The sequence below is a fragment of the Chelonus insularis genome, unplaced genomic scaffold (assembly GCF_013357705.1).
Source record: "Chelonus insularis isolate UGA/USDA-ARS -01 unplaced genomic scaffold, ASM1335770v1 contig_90_pilon, whole genome shotgun sequence".
Classification (NCBI taxonomy): domain Eukaryota; kingdom Metazoa; phylum Arthropoda; class Insecta; order Hymenoptera; family Braconidae; genus Chelonus; species Chelonus insularis.
Window position 1 is genome coordinate 107,148 of NW_023276779.1, and position 27,502 is coordinate 134,649.

The 27,502-nt window shown below is 32.9% G+C and overlaps 1 protein-coding gene and 1 long non-coding RNA gene across 3 annotated transcripts; one reads left to right on the plus strand and one right to left on the minus strand.

Annotated features, from left to right (window-relative positions):
• Positions 1-26,977, plus strand: LOC118072246 (uncharacterized). 2 transcript variants are annotated; one of them, XM_035091958.1, is made up of 9 exons: positions 1-434; positions 17,374-17,581; positions 19,371-19,608; positions 23,809-23,892; positions 24,267-24,400; positions 24,949-25,085; positions 25,486-25,882; positions 26,297-26,480; positions 26,580-26,977. In XM_035091958.1, the coding sequence occupies exons 1-9, from the start codon at positions 406-408 to the stop codon at positions 26,777-26,779; spliced, it is 1,611 nt and encodes a 536-aa protein (XP_034947849.1). In that variant the 5' UTR covers positions 1-405; the 3' UTR covers positions 26,780-26,977. The 2 variants fall into 2 exon arrangements, with proteins under 2 accessions (XP_034947849.1, XP_034947848.1); XM_035091957.1 differs by lacking the exon at positions 1-434 and adding an exon at positions 16,190-16,329.
• LOC118072247 (uncharacterized) lies at positions 14,522-15,890 on the minus strand. Its single transcript, XR_004690998.1, has 3 exons — positions 15,802-15,890; positions 14,852-14,922; positions 14,522-14,659 (listed from the first exon to the last, which is right to left on the minus strand). It is a non-coding gene; the product is annotated as an uncharacterized lncRNA (long non-coding RNA).
• Positions 26,978-27,502: the final 525 nt, after the last annotated feature.

The following is a 27,502-nucleotide window of genomic DNA, read 5'->3' on the forward strand; positions in this document are numbered from 1 at the left end:
GCAAACTACATAGCAGAGAGCCAACTCCTCTTTCTCTCTATCTTCCTTACAGACACATCTATATTCACCGTCACTTCCTTGCCTATGTTGTACCTTTGTCTTTCTCCTCACCTTCTTATACCGCTTTTGCCATCGCGAACGATTATTCTGCAAGAGAGGAGGGAATCAGAATTGTCCGCCCACTCTTGCATCAGCAGCCAACATAGAAGAGTCGACAAGACTCTGGTTGACGGTACGTCTTCAAGGTGAAGAGTTGCCTCGGTTCTTACAAGGACACTTTACAATCAATCTTCCTCTTCACCTCCAGTTCGTCTTTCATCCAAATCAGTGCTTTGGTGTGATTTTATTTATTACTTTGTGCTTTGGTGAATAGACAATTGTACCTGATTAAGACAAATAATCAATATGGATAGCAAGACACACTTTTACAGGAGGTAAGCTGTGATTATACTTTTTTTTATCAAACAATTCCAGTAGGATCCCTCAAAAATATTCATCACTTAATTTATTCGAAATTAACTCAACACGGTTTAACCATTACTATCGAATGAGCATGGTTTTATTGATATTGAAACTTCAACATTCAGTTCGAATAACTTTATAATTCAACATGGAAACAAAAAATAAAAATACATTTTCATTAAAAATGGTGAAAAATAAAAGAAACTTGTGACATAAACGTACATGATATGTGTCAACTTTTATTTATTCAAATAATTTTTTATGATGTGCTAAACATTGTAAGAGACTAGTAATTGAGTAAAAGACTTTAATTAATCGATAACCGTAGGGAATGTTTCAAATTCACTCGTGTTACTCAATTAATTGCTATCATCATCATCACTGTCATCATCGGGTAGATCTGGATCCATTAATGTTGGTAATTCTTGGGACATGAAGATAAGAACATGTCATAGAGAACCAATCAAGAACCAAGCGCGTAAAGAAACCAAAAGGTATATATACCAAGAAGACGATGATGAAGGAAAGAAGAAGAAGATGAGTAGGAAGCGAATGCGAGCACGCGATGACTAATATCATTTACGTCACGGTGTGGTCGATTTACAGCTTAGCATCATGGACTTGTCGCACGACTACCCTTAGACCCCACGTAATATGCAAGCACATTGAACTGCAACGTGTGAAGAAAATAATCGTAGAAATACTTGCGTTAGTCTTAAACGGATTTATTAGTTTCCCTGGACCTAGTCTGGATGTAGATAATTTTTCATAAGAAATGGCTTTAAACTGATTTATCATACGCATGGCCGGAATTAATTTAATGCTACAAGCTCATAATTTACCCTAAGATTCAGGTAGATTTAACGCTCTTAGATACAGACAAGATGGTTAGTTAAAAGACGCAAGTGTATTTTTTAAAGGACTATTATAAAAGTTACGTGAGATGCCAATGCCCTTTGGTTGTGTCGTACGCTAGGCATTCTTTACGGCTACCGAAGTCATGAACTTAACACGAAAACGCTATTAAAGTGGTCAAGTAACCAAGACGTATACGTTCCGTTACTGTTCCTGAAGGTTCTAAGCGAAATTGGTCGATCCCGTATATACGTGGTGATGAAAACTGTTATGTCATCTATGATGTTAATTCATCAGTTGTTGTTGGTGGTGGTAGTAGCAGAAAAGATCAGACCATCAGGTACTGAATTTGTCATTTCATTCCGTTATTTGATGGAACGATGCCGATCTTCACGTGCAGTTTAATTTACTTTATAGCAGGGTAGTTGGAATAAATACTCTTGATGTTTTAGGAATTTTTATCTTGTGTGTTGTAAACATCATTTTACTTACGTCATCTTGCATGCATCTTATCATGCTCTTTTTAAGATGTATATCTTGTCTGATGTATTTTTTGTAATGGGCTCTTTAGGAAAATTCGATTTTATGTTGTAGAAAAAGATTCTTGAAGTAGATTGATGATATTTATAGTGAAGTTTATAATTTATTAATGACTAAGATTGTCAGAAATAATAAATAATGAAGAGTAATTTATTAAACTAATAAATATTGTTTGTGGAAGTTTAATGCTAATTAAACTTGGATTATTTTAACTGCCATATATTTAAAACTATATAATATTCTTCTATTAGATTAATTTGAATATTAATAAACAATAAACCATTGTCTTTGTTAATAAAAAATACAAATAATAATTGTCTTTAATTGTTGAAAAAAATTCACAAAAAAAATTTAATGCTTGGGAAATAATATTTTTAATTGCAGAAAATTCTAATTATCTATTGACTATTAAAATATTTTTTTAATGTACAAAAGACAAGTTATGTAGAGCACACAAAAATACCAATTCACTGAATACCATTCAGTTTCTCAGGGTAGTGTTATGTTAAGTATTTTTTTTTCAATGGCAATATAGTGTTTTCCACAATCTTTCAACCTAATTAATTACTTAATTAACCTTCTCACTGCTATTTAAGTCCATGAAATAATTTATCATTATTTATCATCAACATAAAATGGTTAGAGAATAAAAAATAGTTGAAATGATGAAATTAAAAGGAAAATAACTATCTAAATAGAGGATTTAAGTAATAATCTCCAAGAGTCAGTTAGCTATAAAACGAAATAAAAAATAATCCTTTGAAATAATGTAATCGTTATTCAAGTTCAATTGCTGATAAAAATGCTATAATTTCTAAAACGATCGATTAAAAGTAAACTGCATATTTTATGAACTCTTTTTAAAAACAACATTGTACAGAGAATGCAGTCACTCTAATTGATGAAGTTGATTAGTTTTTCGAACAATGAGTGGAAGTAACTGTAACAAGAGGTATCTAGGTGTTGAAGATAATGTATAGGAATCAGTTTATAGTCGTAGCATCTCGGGAATTCGAATAATAAGAAGAAGATTCAGAAGAGGCAAAATGATTGGTCAACGGTAATTTTCAAATGACCACGAAAGGTTTTTTTTATAGTAAAAGTTCACTACCAGGAATCGGAGCTGATGTTAACGCTCTAGATAATAGGAAAATAGACTTGTAAAAAAAAACAAATTCTTGACGCTTATTGTAATATAGGGGCTTGGTCTGTTCAATCCATAAACTACCAAGTCATAAACTGACTTGGCCGTTGTGTTTCCATAACTTCTGACTTAAGTTGTACTTCCTTCAAATGAGTGTTGGCATGTTTCTGCATCCAGTTATTCTTGCAAATACATTTGAGAACAATGATCTAAATATAATAACAGCTGATGCAGATTCTTGGTAGTAGTCAAAGTGTAAACAGTGTTAGGTAGTTTGGTGTGTATAATAAAAGAAGTATGTAATAATAAAATAGAGTTGGTTAGAAGTTAATCAAGCAAGCAGAATTGATGGAAGATGATGAGGTGGAGTCTTAACGATCGCAGCAAGCCCGAAAGTACACATTAGCAGGGATCTCCTTAGATCTTCAATCCAACGTTGGATTATCCGATCGTAACTCATCCAGTCTTTTATTTTTCTTTCTCTCCCGCCTACTCGTATTGAAAAGTCAATTACACGTTAATGAATAGCCGTAATACGCTCCGATGCCGAGAATAAACGAGACGCCTGGGGGACGGAAAACGAGAGCGAGAGAAGATACGAGACTAGGAAAGAGAAAAACTTGAGATACTTGCATGTCGCTTTGAAGCAGTTGGGATCCCATCCAGATCTAGCGATAAAGATGTTTCTCATGAATCCTTCCTCTTTCCTTCTCTTCGTCTTGTTCTCTTCCGCGAATAAGTGCCTACGCAAGGACTCGCGGGTGGCAGATCCTTTAGGTAGGGATAATGGCCTCGGATAAATGAGTAATCGACGCTACACCAGTATACTTAATACAGTTTCAACCATTCTTACTTCTGATCAACACTCATTCCAACTTTTAAATCATTAGTTAACACTGTTCCATGTCAAGGATATTTTTTATTCAAATTTCTAATCAGAAGTTTACTCAAGTCATCTTTATTTGTAATCATGAATATTATCTTTTTGGCTTGCTAATATCTTGAAGGGTTCACCAAGGGTATCATGTTTTACATCCATTTACCCTGGAGCTTGATGAAATGCTATCAAATGACAGTTGATAGCTTGATGATTTATGGCAATAAATCTTAAAATCTTCATTTGCAATTATATATTTCTCCTCTTGCTACTGCAATTTTAGATTTATTTCAAAGATTTTCATTTCTAATTATTTTATTTTAAAATAAAAACTCATTCTGCCTTGCTTTGAATAATTGCATAAAATTTATTAATGATGGATGTGTTGTTACAAAAATGTTACATGAACTGCCACTTATTTCATATTACTCACAATTTATTTGATCTTCAAAATATTTATGATTTCCTTACGCAAGAAATGTGAGTGAAGCGCGTAAGGAATGTCTTCAGGTAGGGGTAATAGCCTCGTATAAATGAGTAATTGACGCTACGCCCGTACTTACAAGAATCTCAACCACCATCACCAATTCTTACATCAGATGAGCACCCTACCAATTTCTCTCTCTATCTCTCAGGTCTCTCCAATCTTTGCTAAGTAATTGTATATGCGTTTCTCTTCCCGATCGCGATTCGCAAACGTCGTAAACTCTACTTTTACGATCTACCCAGTGATCAAAAGTCCTTTCCATACTCTTTTTCCTTTTTTACCCTCTTATCCGGAAGTCCAAAGAGGTTGTGCACTTTCCAAGGCCAATGGCCAACAAATTCTTTCCATGACCTTTTAAGTCACTTGGGCATTAGTTATCATTGTTTTCTTCCTTCTAGCTTTTCTGTATTGTGCATTTAAACCCTTCTAATACTAGCTTGTAGTGAGAATTTATTAGCAACCAACATGGCGGCAGGAAGTGATTGTTTGATGCAGCCATTCAGACTTATTATATCTTCATCATAATTCTTCATAATTTCCTGGATGCTTTTCAGCATTGGGATCATAAACATTTTTCTAAATCAAAAAGAAAAGAAGTAAACGCTTATGAAGTAATTAGCTAATTGAATATAAATATTTGATAGTTGACCGAGAGAAAATGTGTGCTTGTGAGCAAATAAGATGGTGTGTCTTGAATATACTGGTCTGCTTTACTTACTGACACTTTTGTACGTTGACCTTAACGGTGTGGAGACAGGCATCGCCACCCACCGTTTCATCCAGCATGAAGTAAAGTGAACAGATGACCAATGTGACAAGCCTGTAATGAGACACGTTTCATGAAATACTCTCACCAGCTTTCTTCGCTGCCCTCTCGCTTTCATATTTGCATACAAGACTTACGGGTTTATTTGAATTAATCAGACATTTTTGCTATTTAATTCGGCTGTCCAGGCTTAATTACTGATCTCGGAACTGAATTTAGATCATAAAAGTATCTAATAAAAATAAACTAATCAACTATCTTATTTTTTTTATTTCAATATATTTTGATAAATAAATTATCAACTATTCCGTGTCTATCAAACCATTTTTTTCTTAAGTTCAAATTGATATCAGTTGCTATTCATCAACTCGCAAAGATGATGAATAAAAGAGTAAATCAATGTTGTTTTACTTAAGTATACATATATATTAAAATAGCGCAGAATTATCAGTATACTTATCAAGTAAAAATAATGATGAAAAAGAAGAAAAAAGAAACTTGACTGAAATTACATCATTGATGCCCAATCAAAGATAAAATTAAAAGTAGATAGGCAGTTATTCAATAAGGTAGTGATTTTATTTTTGTGAATTATTTGTACATTTCTACGTAATATTGTAATAACCATGTGTAGCATACTCATTAGCTGATAGGATAGTTTTAGTATTGAATAACAGTCTAACAAATGTAAGGGAATAACATGCTTCGCTAACGGATCTTTCTTTTGCTAAGAAACTGGTACAAAAAAGAAGCCATCTTCAAGTGCAAGGAGCTGTCTTTTTTCATCATTATTTTTACATCTCATTTCGGCCCAACCTTGAATGAAGTGAAAAAATGTTGTTAAAAAAAACGTTAAAGTGCATGACAATTAGATACAGCTGGTTTCTGAGAATTCTTATAGGCTTATGAAGCGGTATATAACCAAGTTCAAGGACTTGGGTGAATTATTTCTGAATCTTAGCAGTTAGTGAGCAACCAACCAGCAGTGAATCGACCTCAATTTAGGTCGAGGTCACGTCAGATGATTTATTCTTTTGACTGAAGAAAAACAAGCATAAAATCAAACAGATGTCCAGCCGCCGATGAATATATCCTTACGCGTATTCACGATCCTCACAATTTACCCACTTTGCTAGCTATATAAAAGCCAGTGTAAGACATGTATACAACACGAGAATGGGCAGGTACCCAATTACGTGAACGCTGATTAAGTGCGAAAGGTTTATAAAAGAGAGAGAGAGAGAGAGAGAAAGAAAAGTTTAGAAGAAGAGAAAGAAAAAAAAGGTATAACATTAGGTAACACAAGTGTTCTTTCGTGATTCTTCAACTATCGAGTATGCGAATCGAACGAGCTAATTTACCTACTATTAAGTCATCTAGAGTTTATAAATCAAGAGTACAACTTGAGCTAAAACCATTTCCTGAAGTCTTTAGTCCACATTTACCACAACATTGCTCTCAATGACTTTTTTATTTTAAATTATACCTACTTTTATTTGTCTAAGTATCATTTTCTTTTTATTATTAATTATTCATTAACTTTGTTTTTTATCATAAAATGATGCTTTTGACCTCAGGAAGACATTTTCTAACTACACTATTAAAACATGCAAAGTTAATAAACCACGTTTTCAACTTGAAATAAGACAATTTCTTTATGACTGGATCAAAAATTACATGTAGAGTCATTGCGAGGTAAATGACTGGTAATTGTTTGACAGAAATAGCACTTCAGAACACTTAAAACAACTTCCTGAAAATGTTCAGTATGATTATAACTGTTTAATTATATGAAATTACTTTTCAATTAAAAATTTTTCAATTTCAATTCAAGCTTCTTTTACTTCCTGTTTATTTTTAAATATAGATACTGAAGAAAGTTATTTTGATCCTTCACAAAGGAAAAATATTAAAATATTTTTATTCAATTCTGCACAAAGTGCAATTACTTGAGAGTTGTTTGGAGTTTATCTGATCTAGAGATGGTAATAAATATATTAAAATAATTATTTGGAATTTTCATAAGATAGTTCCACTATTTGAACCATCTAATTATGCTAATAGACTTGGTCTTGAACTTGAACTAAACTGATTTCTGGTGTGGAATGAATAAAAAAAAATGAATAAATAATTGAGCAAGCAAATGATTGGTAATCATTTGGCAGGTGTGGCGCTTGAAGATCAACGAGCCATTTCACCTGGAATCCAGTATAGATCCATTCATCAGTAAGTTCCATGTCTCGGTTGCGCAACAAGCCAAGTCGTGACTGAACCCAGGTCAAGATCACACCAATTACGTTAGCCTTGATTACCTAGCTGGTATCGTTGCATTAACACGAACATAAAAGAAAGATATATATAAAGAGAAAGAAAGGAAATAAAAGTAAAAAAGATCCGTTGATTTGTACTTTAACGAAGGATCCTTACGAGTAACTGCAATTTCAAGAGCAAAATTATGTTTGAATCGAGATATCTTGGTGTAATGTTTACCATCTGAGTCTCTTCTTCGTTGCTGTTATCTCGTACACACCCACACTCCGAACAAATGTACTCGTAATAGGAGTGAAGGTATCCTTTCTTCCGCTCTCTCATCACGACCACGCCAACTTGCAATCCTACCTTTTTTTTTACTCTACAATGGAGACCTACAAACAGAGCAATTTGTTGTTACTACACCCGACAGTCTTGTAGCCATGTAACTTTACTTGCAGAAATACTACACGTGGAACGCGGAACACTATCATGCCCATCAAGAAGATTGTCGATGCTACAACTAATGAAATAATTACTTCTTACGCTTGCGTAACTTATCTTCCTTTCAATACCGTGTTAATGCTGAAACAAAGAAAAAAACACTTTTTTAAACTAGAAAATATCAAAAATGTGTTAATTGAGTAGTCTCATGCTTACTTCATTATTATCCAATAAAAACGTAACATGGATGTTGCCGTATCATTTTTTTCCTTGGATCCCCAGCATCTATAAGTTTTTATTAATTAATTGCAATTAGGTCCTTGGAGTGAGGAAATTAAAAAAGTCCTTGAGAATAACGGGTCGTTCCAGATGGCGCCTCAGGTGAAACATCCCAATATTTTTTCTCATTATACAGCTGAGTATAACCAAAGAAAGCAAAATAGAATTAGCGTTAGATCCCCTGAGAGAATGGAGCCTCGCCTTTACTCAACATCTATTTGCGCTTGATCAAACGCGAAGCAGAGCGGATTTGGAATATCCTGCAAGGCGAAAAGAGAAGGCCTTCAACGATTAGGGACTCCATTTCCGGGAACATCTAGCAAGTGAATTAATGAGATGTATAACTGAGAAAGAGAGTTGGCAATAAAGGAAGCTGGGACAATCGTGACTTGAAGGCGGTTGGGTGGATACTCATTGCCGTCATGATCAACAGGAGTCCTCAGTATTTGTAATAATTAATAACCACAGCCTACGGCATCTAAACCGCTTTAAACTCAATTGTGAATAGTTTTTTAAAGCCTACTCCATGCGCTCTGCAGCTGTGCACCTTTATAGTTTGGTTTATTTTGTCTGACCTGAACATTCGTACAGTCATACTACTTGTAATCATTTAGAACAATATTCTCAGCACGTTTCATGCTGATTTATATACCATATAACTTTGAGTTTATTTTCTGAATTACCTACAGACTTTTGCAGAAAACGCTACATGTAGTCTTGGAGTAACACTTTTTTTTATTGCTAAAAATAATTTTTGCTATCATAAAAATGAAATGAAATGCTTCATAAATGATGATCATCAAGTGATGGAGCCATACAAATGTCTTATCTTATTAATTATTACTTAAAGTTCCTTAAAATTAGAATAAAAAGGTCAATATTGCGATGATGAAATATAAAATAGCTGAAAAATGATCAATAGATGATTAATGACATTAAGGTTATAGTCTTAAATATTTTGTTTGAAATATCCACTACAAAAAAATCGGCACAAAAATAATCAATCACATTAATATCTTTTACTGATTCATCCAGAAAAAATAATATTTTGGTACTTAATATTAACAAATAAATAACTGTATGAAGTTATCAACTCTTTTACACTCTATTCATTATCATTAAAAATATTTCTTTTGTACTTTTTCATCACTATTCATATCATAATTCGATCAAATTGAAGTACGCCGTCAAGTGATGACTCAGCCACACCGTTTTGAAAAAGAAAATTATCTTTCGAGTGTATTGTATGGAAAATATAATGCACCAATTTGGCAATCTTCTGATTTTTTTTTAGCAAACATCGAAATTATAATGTTTTTAATGATAATTGAATCAATTGATTTTTATAAAGGATAAAATGATGAATTTAACCTTGAAGAAAGTCTTGAAGGTAAAAGTATGGAGTGTATTGGAGTAATTAATAGCCGTAGGCGGTCGTTAATGTCAATGACTATCAAAAGGATGAGAATAAAGATGAAGTGATGATTTTCCAACGGTCATGATCTTCTTCCTTGTCATGTAACTCAATACTATTCGTGGTGAAGGTCTCGGGTGGAAGGCGTTGAGTAAGTTGGGTGGTCGGGAGACAAACATGGACTAGGTTGTCCTCTCACTACTAATACCTTTATCTTCGTTTCTCTTGGAAGGAAGCCGCAAGCTCGAGAAGGTCGGACGTCGATCTCTTGGTGTAATGCTCGTCAGGCGTTCACGACCTCTACAAGAGTCTAAGATCTGGATGCGCGACGATTGCTTAACATCATTATGATCTTATCTTTTAGTCTAATTGCTGGTTGTGGTTGGTACTTTTCTAAGGGATGTCGGAAATGTACCTCAAAGCTGATCTAAATGAAACCACATGTTTAATCACTTTCAAGTATAGTAAGAAATCTTGAGGATAGGTTTTAATCTCTTGATGGTAAACAAATCCCAGCGCATCTGATGATTTACTTGATGAAAATGAAGACAAGAAGAGGCTCGTGTCTACCGCGAGGGATTCCCCTTGAAAATTACCCTCCCAGCGTCCATGTCCACTCTTGGACGACTCCCACAAGATTGGTCTGTTGATCCTTGGCAAGTAAAGAAGCCGCAAAGGCCGTGGGAACAAAGTACAAGTCTATCTGAGGGAGAATACGAAGTTAAAACGTATATATATATAAGCCCTATCGTATCTTCAAGTCGTTTTAATAAAATCACTAAATCCTCTTTGTCCACTTGGCCTTAGCTCAGCCCCCAACGCAATTTCTTGACCTCGTCAAATCGATTATCCCTTCTGGGTTCATGCTCTGTGGCTTCTGACTTCTCATGCTCCGTCGAGCAAAGACTTCTACAAGACTCTAGAAGATTAGCGCTGATTTCGTAGTCAAGCGTAACCTAAGGATAATTGACCCAGGTCGGGGAAATATCTTCTCCCAATGTTACCAAGGTAACCGATCAACTTGATTGACCATTCTCACCAACATCCCGCGACTCTCCAGCTGGGTCAGTTATTGCAGACCCAATGAGCATGACAGCGAATAAACAACTTTATGATCTATGCAACTAAGTCCGCTGTAAAACCATTGTCCCTTGCATCTGCTCATCCTACGGATGAATTATGAATCGGAAATGGGTAATAAATATTGGAGAGCATTGTACTGTTATTAATTATTAATAGAAGAGCTTAACGGGATATGGTGATGCGACTGACCACTGGAGTTGATCTAGAATATCAAGTGTCTTGTGGTAATGATACCCACGTCTACTTCAATATTTATGCCTTGAAATTCTAGACACAAAAATCTCTATTTAAAAATAGGTTACATATTTCCACGCTACGAGATTTATTCTCTTATTCTTGTGATACTGTCAGCAAACTTTATCCTGACTTTATGAGATCATTGTCCCGTCATTAAACCATCTCCAGAACTATTTTCGAGTTAGAAGAAGATCAATAGAGACATTTCTAATCAAACAGAGTAGAAAAAAAAGCAAAACAAAAACTTCCAAGTCAATAGTTGACAAAGCGAAAATGACATACTGGTAATTCATCTAGAGTGGTTAATGATACTTGGCAGCATATAAAAAAAATATTTCTAGCCACTCAAGTGACACTGATGAAACAGTAAAAAGGTTTTTCTTTTTAATAACATTACGGAAGTAAATAAACATTAAGTATAATTGTCTTGTTTACAGAAACTTGAAAAAAAATGTAGCTATTATTCAACTATTTTCAGATACTCAAATGTCTTATTTGCGGGAAAAAATTAATCATTCAATGAAGAGAAAGAGTCACAGAGCAAAGACCGGAAGTGAGCTAAGAGTGTTTGGTCACGCGTGGTTGCTTGTATGCTACTCGAAGTGGAAACTGTTTCCTTTTACATCTGTCAGTAATGATGTTTGATTTACATGCGTAGTGAGTGCGATTTTACCAGTTCATCGAGAGTATGAGTATATAACAAAAAAATTTAAAAAAAACGTTATAACGTAAAGTGTGCAAAAAAATGAGTTTATTTGCTCAACATTTGTATCCACGTTCTTCTTCTCTTTCTCAGTCGTAACCACAATCGCCGAGAGGGGTCTTAGGGCACTTAGGAACGTTCTTGAGAGCGGCAGATCACGGAAAAGCAATCCCATCCATTTTGTTTGATCAAGCCAACGTTTCCCAAGTGTAATCCAGTTGACTCTTCTTCGCAAGGAAAGAATTTTTTCCATTTTTTTCTCAACAACCACGAGATGTAAGAGCTCTCAATGCCTCTGTAATCACACCAAGTCTCTTGGTGAACATTTCTTCTGTCGATCAGCAAGTCTCTAAACCATGCGCGTGAATTTCTCCTTGTACATCTCCTTTGCACGTACGATTCTACTTAAACAAGCAAAAAAAAATCTCATACACGTTTCTATGTTCACATGAGAAGATTTATGATAACTATCTCATCTAATCTCTTTACTTTGTTTCGCTTACAAGAGTTTATAATCTGAATAAATAATAGCTCTGTTCATCTTCAATATTATAGCTTCAAATCAAACTATGCTTTTTAGGGTGACAAGTTTTATTATCATACCTATTAATAACTCAACTTGTATAATAAATTTACTAACATTTTCTCTTGGAATCATTATTCTTCGCTTGGAATACAAAATTTATTAAACTTCTAGACTAAAAGACGTTCATAGAGTTTGGTTTGATTTAGTTTGTACATCAAAATTGTTGATGAACTCATAGATATTCTTATAGAGATGTCTAGCTATTTTATGTTTACTCCAAAAAATATACCTAGTATTAATCAATCTTGTTGAAACTCAATAAAATAAATTTCCTTACAAGAGTTTTAATTTATCATAAAATCGTTAAATCCAAAGCATCAATTAGTAGAAATATTATGTTACAAATTAAAAAAAAATTTTAATTAAAATGAAAGCAAAAGATGAATGAATTAAGAATAAAATAGTGAGTGATTTAGTCATTAAAAATTTTTTCCACGTTCTCCTGGGAAGATTTATGATAAGTATCTCATTTAATCTCTTTATTTTTCAAACGCTTACAGGAATTTATACGTTAGATAATTGCAGCAATTTATTCTTTGCTTAATAATGTTTTTATATTACACTTAATGCAATCATATTGGGGACTGAAACAATAAATTCAATTACTCGACTTCCCAATTTGGTGTTGATACTTGAAGAAAAAGTACTTGAGCATGTGTTGATTAACATAAGAAAACTTAGAATGAGCTTTCGATCGTTGTTTATTAGTAAAAGAGTGGAATATAACTCAAGTCGTTATTGCATGAGTTAACGTTGTTTTTGCCTAGATACTGCTTTAAAATCCAAACCAATTAAATCGTTGCTAAGCTTGGTATACACATAAATAAAACAGGTGTTAATATCTCCGCAGGATATAGAAAAGAGCTCCAAGACATGAGGGTGCGGCTACTACTAGTCTTTACTACCCTTGGGAGATCATAAATGCTACCATCATTGCCTTCAAACATAACTGAATCATTTGATAATTCTACTTTGAAATGTCTCATCCCGTTGATCGTTTATTTCATTTTCTCCTCTTTCCTCTTTAATATTTGATGCATATAAATATAATCTATAGCCAATTAAAATTTAAGCAAATTCATTTAGCAAATTTGTAAGTCAGTTGATCTCCAATAAAAATTTATTCTGTAATTAATCTGGTATAAAAATTATTGTAGAGCAAAAAGGAATTTTTCCAGCACGTTCTCTTAGACATTGATAAGATGATTTTCAATTTTATTAAAGACATGAAAAAAAAGGCTTCATAAAACATGCAATGAATTATATAACGTCTCTACTGAAGGAGAGGATTTTACATGTTGTTGATCAACATTCTAGTGATGGGCAAATTATGATAATTTTCTCGGGATCGAGAGCTTAATCAAAGTGCCTGAAGGATTTAAAGAATCGAAAGAAAGTTGGCAGGACTGTATTTAACTTTTGTTTCTCTAGATGCGTGATTTCGAAGGCTCCTTAATCTAGTCTCCATATCGGACTAGTTGGGATGCAACGGTAACGGAGTATATATCGTAGCTGGAGGGTCTTTTACTTGTTCCTCGTTCTTCTTCATGTCTTTACATATCTTCACTCCTTTCCTCCTTTCACTCGCTACAGTAAAACGACGCACTATTCTTGTCTCTCCAGGCAGTCAACACATGTTTCTTGATGTTACGTTAACGTACGTCGTTAACCCTCGCGGCAAGAGACTTAATTGCATTTGCATGCAAATCGTCGTTGCAAATGTTGAAAAGTACAGAATACTATGCCGCATAACTGCGCATCGACGATATAAACGCATTTGAAGCATTCACTATAGCACCAACAGTCACACGCAGAAACATGTGTGATCATGTGCTGTGTTGCACTTCTTATCTTTAGCCAATCTTTCATTCTTTTTCCTGTCTTCTTTCGTTGTTACAACTCTTCAACGAGGTAAACAAGTAAGAGTATCTGTACGTGACTGTAACAATCATCAACAACAACTTCCAACTGGATGCATTGTGTTCACGTTATAACAATAATTAACCACCGCACGCCTGCGCGTACTCAAGATGATTCAGGTTAACGATAACGTTGATGACAGATTAGTTCTTCCCCCGCGGTATTCATTTTCTCATCGTCCAGGACCTGGGAATCCTTGTGAGATTGTTACACAAGAATATGTGTACCACCCGGGCATTATTCACGGCCTCATTAATCTACCTGCGCGATCTGCTTTCAATTACTTCCCTTCGTGCAAGATATTAACCTTGAGACTTCTAAACATAAGAATGCTTTTGGACCAATTTAATCCCATCATTTTTATTTTAAATTAGCCAAGTATTTACCTTTATCAATTAATCTTATTATCGTAGTTTCATCAAGTTTATCTTCTAACATTTGAATGCTTCTATCGATAACTGATTACTTGAATCCCTCCAACTTGTGTTGTGCCAAGTAGTCATTATCACTTCCAGATGATTGAAGTTCAGACCACTGTGATTAAATACATTTAATACCACAGCTGTTTATCTTACTCCGAATGAAGGATTCCAATCTTCTACCCACCGGCAACTAAAAAAAGAAAAAAATAGATAAATCTTAGTAACAAATATAATTTTATTGATGGCTTTTTAATTTAAAAACAGTCCGTTAAATGTGTGTGAAGAATAAGTGAATGGATTAACGGCTGAGAAAAAAAAGAGTATGATTGATTTCAACATAGCATAAGATAAGCAAGTGAATTCAACAGGGAATATCACTGACCTAGTGGTCGAGCCTCAAGATCAAGTTGCTTGCACGCAACCGCATACGTAATAGCAGGTGTCTTCGTATAACTGCAAAGAAAAGAAAATGAGTTACCTACAAGTCCCGTATGTATATACGAGTGGGAGCAATGGAATATGCGAATGGTTGCTCGAGTTTATCGAGAATGCGAGAACTGACGTCAAGACGCAACACTATCTTTGAGAAAAGGATAAAGAGAAACTTGTTTAAGAAATGACTAAGCTCTAGGCAAATCAAGTTTCCCGTTTATTCAACCTCCGTTTTATTAATTAGATCAACTACAAATCTGTTGCACTATCATTATACCATTATTTAGCCATTTTCTATAATTTATATTCTGATATATTACCACCCTCTTCACCTCTATCAACCCTGTTAATTCCTTTATGTACTATGTATGGTTACGCTTTTAAGTAACTGATGTACGATTATTATTCATCCATTTGTTACAAATGCTTCAATACAACATTCTTAGCATATCGTCTTCGGTTACTTAAACACGTTTAGCTTCAAGATATAAGTTACAAGGAATATTTCTCCACTAGACTTATCCCTCTTCAGGGTGGTAAAATGTCAGAACAAGTTGTCTGTTGAAGGAAAATTATATTAGCTCCGGATAACCAAGAAATTTGATGCATTAAAATTTTTAGATTAAAATATAACCTCAAAGTATTGATTATGTAGTAAATAAATTGACTAAAGGGGTAATTTAAGAGCCAAAGTAAATTTATAACCATCAATTATAAAAATTAACGGTTTCAACATTGATAGAAAATAGTTTGGAATCGTTTGCTAATGATGTTAAGGAAAAATGAGTAGTGATCCGTTTTAATAATATACTTGATGAATGTTTTTAATTAAATTAAATCAAGACAACAGATCAGGTATAATTTGTGGGTTAATTACAGTATTTCAAAAGAAATACTAACACCGTGTAGTTGAATAAATAATGAAGAGAAAAAAGAGTAGGATTTAATTGAATCTTAGAATATAAAGTTCTCTCTGGTTGATGGTTAATAACACGTTAGCTGTGAACTGTGGGGGAATTACCCTAATTATCACTGAATAGCTGTCAAAGGTGCATTTCTTACGCCAGAAACAACAAGTTTTTACGTAGAACAAGAAACTCGAGCACGTTCGCCGGATGTAGAGAGGAACGTTGCGGTAGTCTTTAGAGACTCTAGCCATTCATTTTCTCTAGGTTAGATGGGTTCTCTCGTTGTTCATGTGTCCGGCTGACATCTATGATTCTCACACAGCAGTTTTCACACATGACGCGGGAGCAAGAGTAGTTGTTACAGGTTATTACGTTGGTGGTTGCGTGATAGAAAACTGTTGGCTTCACTAGGTCAAAACTGTGATGATGCAGAGTCGCTATTCGTACCCTGAAGGCCATCAATGTCTGTTGCAGTAATGAAGCGCAACTTTTGCATGATAGAAAATAGTCACTCCTTAAGGTATAAATCTTCCTTGAAATTTCGTGTTGTTCAATATCATTCATTATCAATGATTCGTACATGATAAGTATCCATCCAAGATCCACTAGATGTATACAAACACATCATATGTATTCTTCTTTATCTCTAACATCTTGTATTCTCCTTTCTTTATCATTTTGTTTCTTTCAGTATCTTTTATTAACCCTCAGCGATAACTCGTTTCCGATTCGATTCATCGGCCATTCCCGGAAGAACATTTTATAATCACTTGGCTATTCCTCACGGTCGGTTGAAAATCATCCTTATGCAAGGGAAGAACCTTGTACACTCTTGTTGCATACACTAGATTAACTCAACCGTGGACAGAAGTAGAGCAAAGGCACTCTGTGCTTGGTAAATAGGTTTTGCTACACTAAGAGATATCTAAAGAAATATGGCAAGACGGAGAAAACAAGACTTGGAAATTCCAAAGCGTGATCAATATATTTTTATTTATCCACCACCAGTTTGTTAAGCTTTTTGCTTTATTGCTATCAATTATTTTTTCTCTATACTCTCCAACTCATCAACTTTTTTACTATTCATGTGTATACAATCATGATCGAGCTATTTACATGATTTTTAAACATTTATTATCAACAAATAATACACTTATCACTTTTTACTTCTATTTAATGTAGTTTAGATAATGGATATTATCATTAAAATTCTCAGCTTTAGTATTACATTAATTTCACACTCAATTTACTTCTTTTCAAGGTAGTAAAATGTTCATATTGGCGTTCACATCAAAATATAATGAACAATGGCTTTCAAAAGCAGATGCTGCTACCAACTAAGGCTGACGTTTAAATTTGTAAATTACTACCTAACGGTTATTTTTATGGATGCAGTTGGGTGACAGCTATGTCATATTTTACTTTAATCTAATTAAAACAAAAATTGCATAATATTCATTGCCTTTAAAATTAACTATAAAGATCCAAGATCTTGCTTCAATTTTACTTAAACCAATTTTTAAAACACTTTCTTTTATAATATAACTTGAATATTTGCTTGCAGATTAGCATGGATTCTACTGGTAGCTACATTAAATTTTGCTCAAATAAATGCAGAAGAGGTAGATGTTGAAAGGACGAATTCTGAAAGTCCAGTGGAAGATGCAACAGAAGACTACTGGGCCGGAAGTGGATCTGGTCCAGAAGAGGTGGAGTTGAATCGAACAGAAATTCGGGAAGCTCTAACTCATGAAGCAAGTGATCAAGATGCTGTAAGTATCTCAACTACTTCAATAATTCTTGATAAAAATTGGAATTCATACTTTGTGTTGAGAGAATTGAAGATTTGTGAATTATGCAATGTTCCGTAAGTTTCCGCTGGTTGAATCGTTGATCGACGAACGGTTCTAGTCTTAGGATTGCCGGCAGGAAGAAGCCGTCTGCTGGCAGGACAACGGCGTAAGATGATTTGAACGTAAAGCTAAGATGCTGAAGAAAGCAAAAGATAGAATGAGGGGATGAGATGCCTTGAGGTCCCGGTGTCGGTCATCATTCGCCTTTCCAACGTGCTACTACTATACACGTTTCGTCAGTTAACGCTTCTTAACTCAGTCCATCAACTCTAATTCATACTTCGTGCTTTTTCAAATCTCTTCTCACAGTCATTACCGAAATAAACACACTTATTTTCGATTACTCTTTTTCTGCAGGCCATAAAATTGCACGAATAGAATTTTTATCACCATCATAATGATTGATTCTTAAAGATTATATTCCAATAAATCTCAGACACTGGTTTCAAAAGGTCCTGTGATGATTAGCTGAAGAGTTATGAGCATCTAAACTGCGTACTAACATTTGTGCTTTGATAATTAATAACTAGATGATAAAAAGCCGTTGAGTGAAAATAAAAAAATAAAATGAATGCTTAAAGTGTACAGTTTTAGGTAAGTATAGAGGTAGTTTATTAACCATCAATTTAAAGTGGTAATTTTGCAACAAAAGAATTCGGTTATATATTGGAGGATGAAGATTCTGAAGACTCTAAGATAAAGAGAATGAAATGGAGGGATGATATGCCTTGGAGTACCAACGCTAGTCATCATCTGCCTTTCCAACGTGCAGCTACTGCACGTTTCGTCGGTTAACGCCCCGTCTGGCTTGCGACTAGGAAACGATCGCGTTTTATCACTCGACAGTTCCTTGGCGTTTACCGTTGATCGTAAATCAACGCTGAGTATCAATTTTCCCGTTAAAAAAATCGGATTACTACGCAGGAATCTTTGATTTAGAATTGTCTGATAGAATCGTGAAGAAGCCCGCAACAGACTGCTGACTCCTGCTAGTCATTGGCCACTGAACCGTGACTTGTCTCTTGAAGACATCCACCTCAGCATCCCCCTGATATGCTAGTGCATAAAGTAGCTCGACTAATGACTCAAGATCGTGAACCACATGACCGTTAATCGACGCATGAATGCGCGGGTGTCGACGGTGCGTCTTCGTGATGCTCGTCAACGTGTCACGAAATGAACAGGATGGATAACGTGATGTCATGTAGACACGACCATGCATTCTTGACACGACAATTTTGCTTCCTGGTATATCTTTAGAACTTGGAAAATGCTTTTGCGATCTTAGATATATTATGTTCGGCTAATTTAATCACAATCTTTATGATTATTTACCTAGGATTCATGCTAAGAAATTAATTTGTACGTTAATCAAAAACACTCATGGCTATTTCATCTTTTATAATTATTGAAATCTACAAAAAATTTATTTTAAACATTAAATAAAAATTTATAATAGTTATATTCAAAATGGATTATTTAAAACAAATTGAGCCTAATTAGGTAGACGATTTATTAAAGTAGGTTAGTATTCAGACAATCAATGAATTTTTGAAGAAATAAAACCTGATTAATTCTCTCTTGTCTGGATAATAAATTAACATTGATATCTGATATCAAAATGATCGATTAAAACGAGTAAACAGCTATTTCGATGAGAGATATTAAATGTTCAAGTATTCAAATGATAATATGTATACATTTACAGGTGGTTTATGTTGGAGAAGGTGCTCAATATGTTCCTGTCCCTGCTATCAAAGCCAGAACCCCACTCAGTCCTAATCTTCAAGCTCTCCAGACACTTCAGGGTCTCCAAGGTCTAACAAGTGGTGGTGGTGGAGGGGGTACAGGATCAGGAACAAGTACTGAAGACGAGTGGGGACGACATCCTGAAACTTGGGATCGAGAACATCGAAGATATCGACCTAATACTACTAGAGTTCAACGTAAGATTAAATTATGTTTCCCTTAATAACATCTTTCAATCTTAATAACATGATTTTTTATTCTAATCTATTCATAACAGTTTTATTCCTTTTATAAGAATTAATATCTATAGAATAAAACATTCTAGATTGAAGCAAGATGATAAAAATAAGTGTAGATAAAAATGAATAGTGATGATAAATTATTCACAAGAATTTTTTTCTCATGCACCTGTTGCTAAATCTAAAAATACACTGACCTAAACAACTTGATAAACCCTATAAACATTCCTTTAATACTCTAGTCTCGGGACACTTGTCAGCTACTACTAAGAGATATGGTATTATATAGGTACGTCTGAATCAGTCCCGTTAGCGTGACAATTAAAACGGTGTTGGAAGTCGTATAACGCTGACACCGTGCTCAGCAGCAGTGGCTATTACTAGTCGTCTTCAGTCTCTTGATCTTATTTCCATTCTCAAGTGGATGCAAATAGTAATGAACAGACTCGAGCTAACGCTTTCTTTAAAGATACATCTAAAATAGGTCTGATTATGAACTCACTTTTGTACTTCCTCTATTAATTCTCTAATGAAGAAGAATTACATAAAAAGTACATAATTAATCAGTGAAATAAAATATTACATTAATTTTTAAAATGGGTTAATTCTATAATAATTTTCAATGAATATAATTTTTATTTTAATATTTAAATATTTAAATGATGAAATTTTTAATTGTTCATAAATTCTTAGAACATCATAATTATTTTTAAGAATTTTTTCAATTTGCTTAGAATTTACTCTTTAAACTTTTTTCCCGAAACGATCTAATAATTTTTTTTGTAACTATTAAACTAATTAATAGTGTATTTTTTATGTTAAATAACAAGTTAGAATATCAGATGACATATCATTAGAAATAAATACATAATATTACATAATAGCACATAATTTATCTTTATTCTACAGAAATACATATTATCAGAAAATAGAACGCACAGATTGATAAAAAAAAATCTTGTCTCAATGTACAATTGGCATAACAGATACAAAGTTGCTAAACATTAGTCTTCAAAAGATTTGAAAATAATTCTACGAACTGTTGCATTGAAAAAGAATAAATACGGGTATTTATAACCCGTTATAACTACCTATCGATAATTAGTTTAAAATTCATATGATTATTACAAATTTTAGTATTAACAGTTTGTGTAAAAGCAAACACGAGGGGTATTATATTTTATAATTTGATGATCGAAAAGCCCTAAAGGAATGATAAATTTAACGGAAGAAGAAATACTAACACAGAGAATAATTATGATGATGATGGCAGTGATGAAGGATAGACTATAATAAGAATAAAAAAGTTCAATCGCATCTTTTATCATTGCTTATGTGTAGGATTATTGAAGTTCACAATTAGCACAATTATGGAGGGTTGGAGAAATAGGAACAGTCACGCAATATCTCTCGCGGAAACGTGAGAGTAGATACATTAAAGTTCGAATGATTCATAATATCATATTGCTTACAATACTCATTAAACCACGAAATTGTTAAAATTCATCAGATGCACTAGCCCGGAAGAAAATTGTTCGCGATTCCCGTGGAATCGTCAATTACCCGAAGACGAAGCGATTATAGGTTTAGTACTCAGCATTCTCTAAGACCAATTCCCATAAATCCTCCACTACTTGAATTCTTGCTTCTTAACTTTTTACAGCACGTCCTCGAGGACTTGTTTTTCACTTTTTTTATTTATTTCATAAGATCATTTTTAACTAAACTCCGGCAAACTCTCCCTCAATCAACCTCTAAATTAGTCATGAATTAAATATTTTTCTCTTCGGCACTAATGCACATGATGACGAATCTTTTATTTTCAAAACATATTCCATTGATTAGTCAACCATTTCCCAGGGTTGTTTTGAGATTATCAGCAACAAAATTGATAGCTTTTGAGGAAGAAAACCTAACATTGATGAGCAATGAAAAAAAATTCTGATGAAATAAGGTTTTATTATCCATTTGCGATGAATTTTGAAGATTTAATCAATCTTTTGTAAACCCTATAATAATCTTTAGAGTTTTTATGAATAAGAATATAAATGAATAAACTTTAATTTCTTTTATTTCCAATATTTTAAAATAATTATCTACCACCATATCCTTGAGAATTACCTATTCATCGTATAAATATCTGTAGTCCATAACAACCTCCATCTTTCCACATTCCGAATATGAGTAAACTTACTGCCAATTTTCCCCACTGAATCTTGAATCTCCGGAAGGAGGAAAACTATTGTAATGTTGAGAAGACTTCATTACTAAACCTTTCCGGATCGTTTCCCCCGAAAATTAGTCTTACAAAGTCTCTCTTTTATTTAGAAAACTGTTAGAGACAAGTGTTAGAGACATGAGCTTATTAGAGTTAACTTGCAAAATAATCCTAAAACTAACCTTGATATTTCATCACCATTATCAGTTACTATTTTTGAGCTAAAAAAGTTGAGCTTACAGTTATGAATAAGAAATTAAAGATAAAAATGATCACGCAATTCAAAGTACTTTCTGTACGTAATAAAAACGTTATAGAACATTGTATCATCATTCCAAGCTTCTCTGAAGCATGACTATCCTTAGCAATCTCTACCGCCGCTTGTTTAGACACGTCGTTACGTGTGCCTTCTTCTCTTAACCTCCTCCTTATCACGAAGAGCACACGCGTACACAACAAACACTACACATATAAAGCATTTGCTTCTTTTACTTTCACTTGCTCCATCGATGACCGGATTCTCTAACGGAAACTAACTTATTCCATCGGATGTTGCACGAGAACCTCAGGGCCGTGAATAACGAGCTGCTTTGTACACGCTACCCTACCAAAAGATTCTGTTTCATTAAATATTAAGCGAATTTCTACGAAGTTATTTATTTTTGAAATGTACATATTTTGCATAGTTATTTGAATAAATTTTAATGATATACCAACAGATTCTTGTAAAATTGAAGGCTTCTTTGGTGTAGCTTAGAAAATAATCAATCACTTAGGGAGAACAATTATTTAATGATCCTAAATTATTTGTGAATATTGTTTTTAAAGTGTTTTTTTTTTTATTTACAATTACCGTTAAGTTAGCAAAATATTGCTTCTTGAAAAAAATCACAAATTTTAAATTATTATAAACGAGCACATCTGGCCAATAAAGAATAATATTGTCTTGTAAGAGTTAAAGGGTGATAGTTGTAACAGGAAATTTTCGGATTAAGTATCGGAAAAAATTTCAGTTAATCATTAATCAATTACTGGGAAATTATTAACCATGGTTATTAACCATTGCAACAAATAGAAACTGTCAATCATGCGATGAATTAATAATTTCAAAAATAAAATTAAACGTCTTTCACTACTGACTAAAGAATCACTTTTCAATTGGTAACACAATACTATTTTTCAACTTTATCAATACAAAGAGTGTTTTGTAGAAGCACATTGTTGTATTCCAACGAGATTTATTTAAGTAATTTTCAATTTACAAAACAATTGTATTCTAACTAATATTATTCGTTATTTAATATTGGATATAGGTTTAAAGGAAGGTAATTTTTAACAGAGATTTAGTATAGACTTGTCGAAGGAAGAATTGTAACTGATTTGACTAGTGAAGGATGATGATCATATTTATATTAGTGCATGGTGTGCATTAGGTACTATTATATGGTTGATGGTAGGGCAAAGGTTCCAACGTGGAAAGTTAGGAAATTTGGGCATTAAGTCAGTCACCGTAGTTTTATTGCATTTCTTTGAAAAAGTCATAAAGTTAGAAATTTAGAAAATCTTTAGTAAGAATTAGAAAGTTTAATAATTTTATTTTAATTGTCAGTAAATTCTTTTTGTATTAATAATAGCTTGTTTTAATAATTTTATTGTTAATATTGGTAAATCATTAGGTTTTCCAACAACATGTAGGGCATAGGACATTTATAATAAATGTTTGATTAAAGATCAACTCATTCTGTAGGATTTTTATGTTACAATCATTCAGAAGAGCTCAATGAAAAATATTCAGCTTGAACAATGTTACACTGAGATCCATTGAATTCTATGAACACAATTTTGTCGTTGGAACGTTGAATCTTTAATGCAAAGAACATATAGTGTAACAATAAATAATTTGAATAATAAAATTTGATCATTGTTCTTATTTTTTACAGACATCGAGGCAGAATGTCAAGACGACTACATGAAGATCCGAATCGGTTTCAATGGATCTTTCACAGGACTCTTATATTCAGCTGGTAAGAAATCCTGTCATGTTTTCAATTTTGATTTTTTTTTCTCAACCCCCCAATGACTGTCGAACATGATTGAAATATGGCTGAGTCATGGCAAATAGCATAATTGTCGAGAATGAAATTAAATTTGCTCTATCACATGACAGATCAATTGTGCAAAAATATGATGAGTTGTGGATTATAAAGGAGAGTGATAGAGGAAGAGGGAGGTTGGTGGTAAGAAAAAAATTGAAAGAAAGGTGTTGCTAATGAGTAATGATTGAACTCTTCCCTACTCTTTCTTCTCGTGTTGTTTGAGATTGATCGATATTGATATCAATCTACCGAGCGGATCGAATTACATAACTTGGTAAGAGACAATTGCTCCTTAATTACAGGTTACTCTTATGATCCTGATTGCATGTACGTCAACGGTACTGGTCGAGATTACTATGAGTTTTATATTCAACTCAATCGATGCGGCACTCTAGGTGAGAATACCCATCATCAAGACAGCAGGAAAAATCCAACGGTAATGACTTTTTTTTTAATGCACTCAGTCAAGAAAAAATTCTGATATAATTAATAAATCATTGTCGATACGAGTATTTATTCAATCAAACTAGATAGAGATAGAATCAATCATTAGGTAGGATAAGCATACAAAAGAAAATATGATCAAGATAAATGAACTAATCACTAGTGATTTTATGTTGTTAAAAAAATTATTTTTTAGTAAGCTAAATAGAATATTTATAATTGATACTAATGTAATGAAACGTTAGAACAATATTAATGTATCGTTAATTATAATAAATGGGAATTAACTTTCAATACATCATTTATCAATAAATAAACACTTTGTATCTCATTAATTTTTTTTTCTTCATTGTATTATGAAATTTCTACCCATTAAATACTTTGCAAAACAGTTCTTCTTTTCTTCAATCAAAACAATAATATTGTGTAATTTTAATCGACGTAATAAATCTTCAGCTACTTTTATTGTTTTATTTATTTTTGTATAATTGAATTACTCTTTTAATTATGGTATTTACTTTTCCACTTTTATTTTTGCAGAAAAATCTCATGTGGAATACTGTTACTGTTCAATATAATCCACTTATTGAGGAAGAATTTGATGAACATTTCAAAGTGACGTGTGAATATGGATATGACTTCTGGAAGACTGTTACATTTCCTTTCCTTGATGTAGAGTGAGTGATTATTATAATTTCATTTTTTATAAATGACAATTTCCTTTCTTTGTTAATTATTAACTGTTAATCATAATTAGTAAGAATTACTAATATTACTATAATGACTGGTGCTATTTTAAAAGGGTAATTTACTTGAAAATTATCTTTTCAAAAAATCAATCACCTGAAAAATTATAGCAATCATTATTTTAATTTTTAAAATAACACAATTACATGTAAACCTTCATTTTCATTTGAAATAAATACCTTTTATTCAAATGATGATAAACAGATGGCATGATAAAAAATATAAATAAATATAAAACGTTGAACAAATAAAGAGAAGTTCAATCTAAATGATGACTCTTGCATTCCTACGAAAGCTTTATTAAAAATCGAAATAAATGATTTCCTACAGAGTTGCTACGGGGAATCCTGTGGTGTTCACGCTACAGCCACCAGAATGTTACATGGAGATAAGATATGGGTACGGAACCACTGGAACAAGAGTAGCAGGACCTGTAAGAGTTGGAGATCCTCTTACGCTTATCATCTACATGCGCAGCAAATACGATGGATTTGATATTGTAGTGAATGATTGTTACGCTCACAATGGTGGAAACAAACGGATTCAACTCATTGATCAATATGGATGTCCTGTAGATGATAAACTTATCAGTAGATTTAGAGGATCGTGGTCTGAGACAGGACTCTTTGAAACTCAAGTCTTCGCCTACATGAAGACTTTTAGATTTACTGGATCTCCTGCTCTATACATCGAGTGTGATGTGAGGATGTGTCATGGAAGATGTCCGGTAATTTTTCATTATTTTATTTTTTTCTTTTAAAATGTAAGTTTTTATTATTTTCATTTTTCTTTCTGTAATGAATGGGATAATTTATCATTAGCCGAGTTCATTACGAAAATGATAATTACGTCTACGTTATTAAAGTTTTAATAAAAATCCATCCTACGGAAGATTACTAAGTAAAGTTCTCAGTAGTCAACAAGACGAAACTATTCATACTATATTCTTCGAGATGAAAAATTTTTTTTTAGCTCTAAATTATATAGAGTACGTGATTATATGTATTTAATTATGTAGATTTTACTATAAGACTTTAATGATTACAATATAATTGAAATTATAGTGTTTGAGAAAATTGTTGATGATTTCAGAAGATGATAATGTTGATTATATATTCATAACAAAAATATTATTTTCCAGAGTCAACCTTGTCATTGGAGAAATTCAAAGAATGTTGCTAAACGGTCTCTAGCTATTGGAGGTCCTACTACACCTGCCACAAGTTTATCGGAGAATGTCAACCTCTTCCAATCATTACGAGTTCTTCAAGAAGGTGAAGCTGAAGCTGAAATATTTCAAAATACAACAATTGCTTCACAAAATGGTAAATGAAGTAAACTTATCTAATATCTAATTTTAATCATTAAAGAAATTTAAAAATAATGCATAATTAATGAATTTATGAATTCTATTCTACTTCTAGGTCCAAGTGAAGCATCAACTGCAGACAAAGTGTGTCTGAGATCAACAGTCATAAATACAATAGTAGGATTTAGTTGTGCTTTTGTTTGCACAATGGTTGGAATTCTTCTTATTCTTTGTTCGAGAATACGACGAGCAGCAAGAGAAAAGCTTCTTAGTGACAGTCTCAGTTATATGACTCATAAAGGACGAATTAACTAAGAGATACCGCAATGTATTGGGTAAAATGGTAAATTTAAATCTTCAAACGAACCTCTTGTTTCCGCATACAATAATTGTGGAAACCACAAACCTCTCGTGCTTGCGGTTTTAATTTATAATTCGCACACGCGACGAGATTTTAATGAATTAATAAATTAATAAATCTCATATTTATAATTAAGAGTCTTCTGACCAATAATACGCCATTTTTTAATTAATATTGTTATTAAAAGAAACTTAAATTATTGATTATGATCAATTTGCAATTTAAGCGTTATTAAAAAAACATTTTTCGTTTAAAAAAATTGATAAGAATTTAATCTTAAACATCTTAAACGATTAAATAGGCGTATTAGCAATAATTTAAATAGAAAAATAATATATATATATAATCAATAATCGATAGCTAAATATTACAGAATCGATGCAATAAAGCTTGATACTTTTTAAAAAAATTTCAAGTGCCTTTTTCTAATGGAACAATGATTATATAACATAATTAAGACTTAAAAAGTAAAGATCAAATTGTTTTGCATCGTTTAAAAGATATGAAAATTTTTTCAACGCATATTTAACAATGATTCATATTCTCTTATCATTAATTATACTTTTATCATGCATTATTGTATTAAGACTCTTTTTTAGCCTCATTCATTTGCATATATATACTTGCAATTAAATATGCAATAATATAGTTAATTATAAGTGCCTTGACGCGAAAAA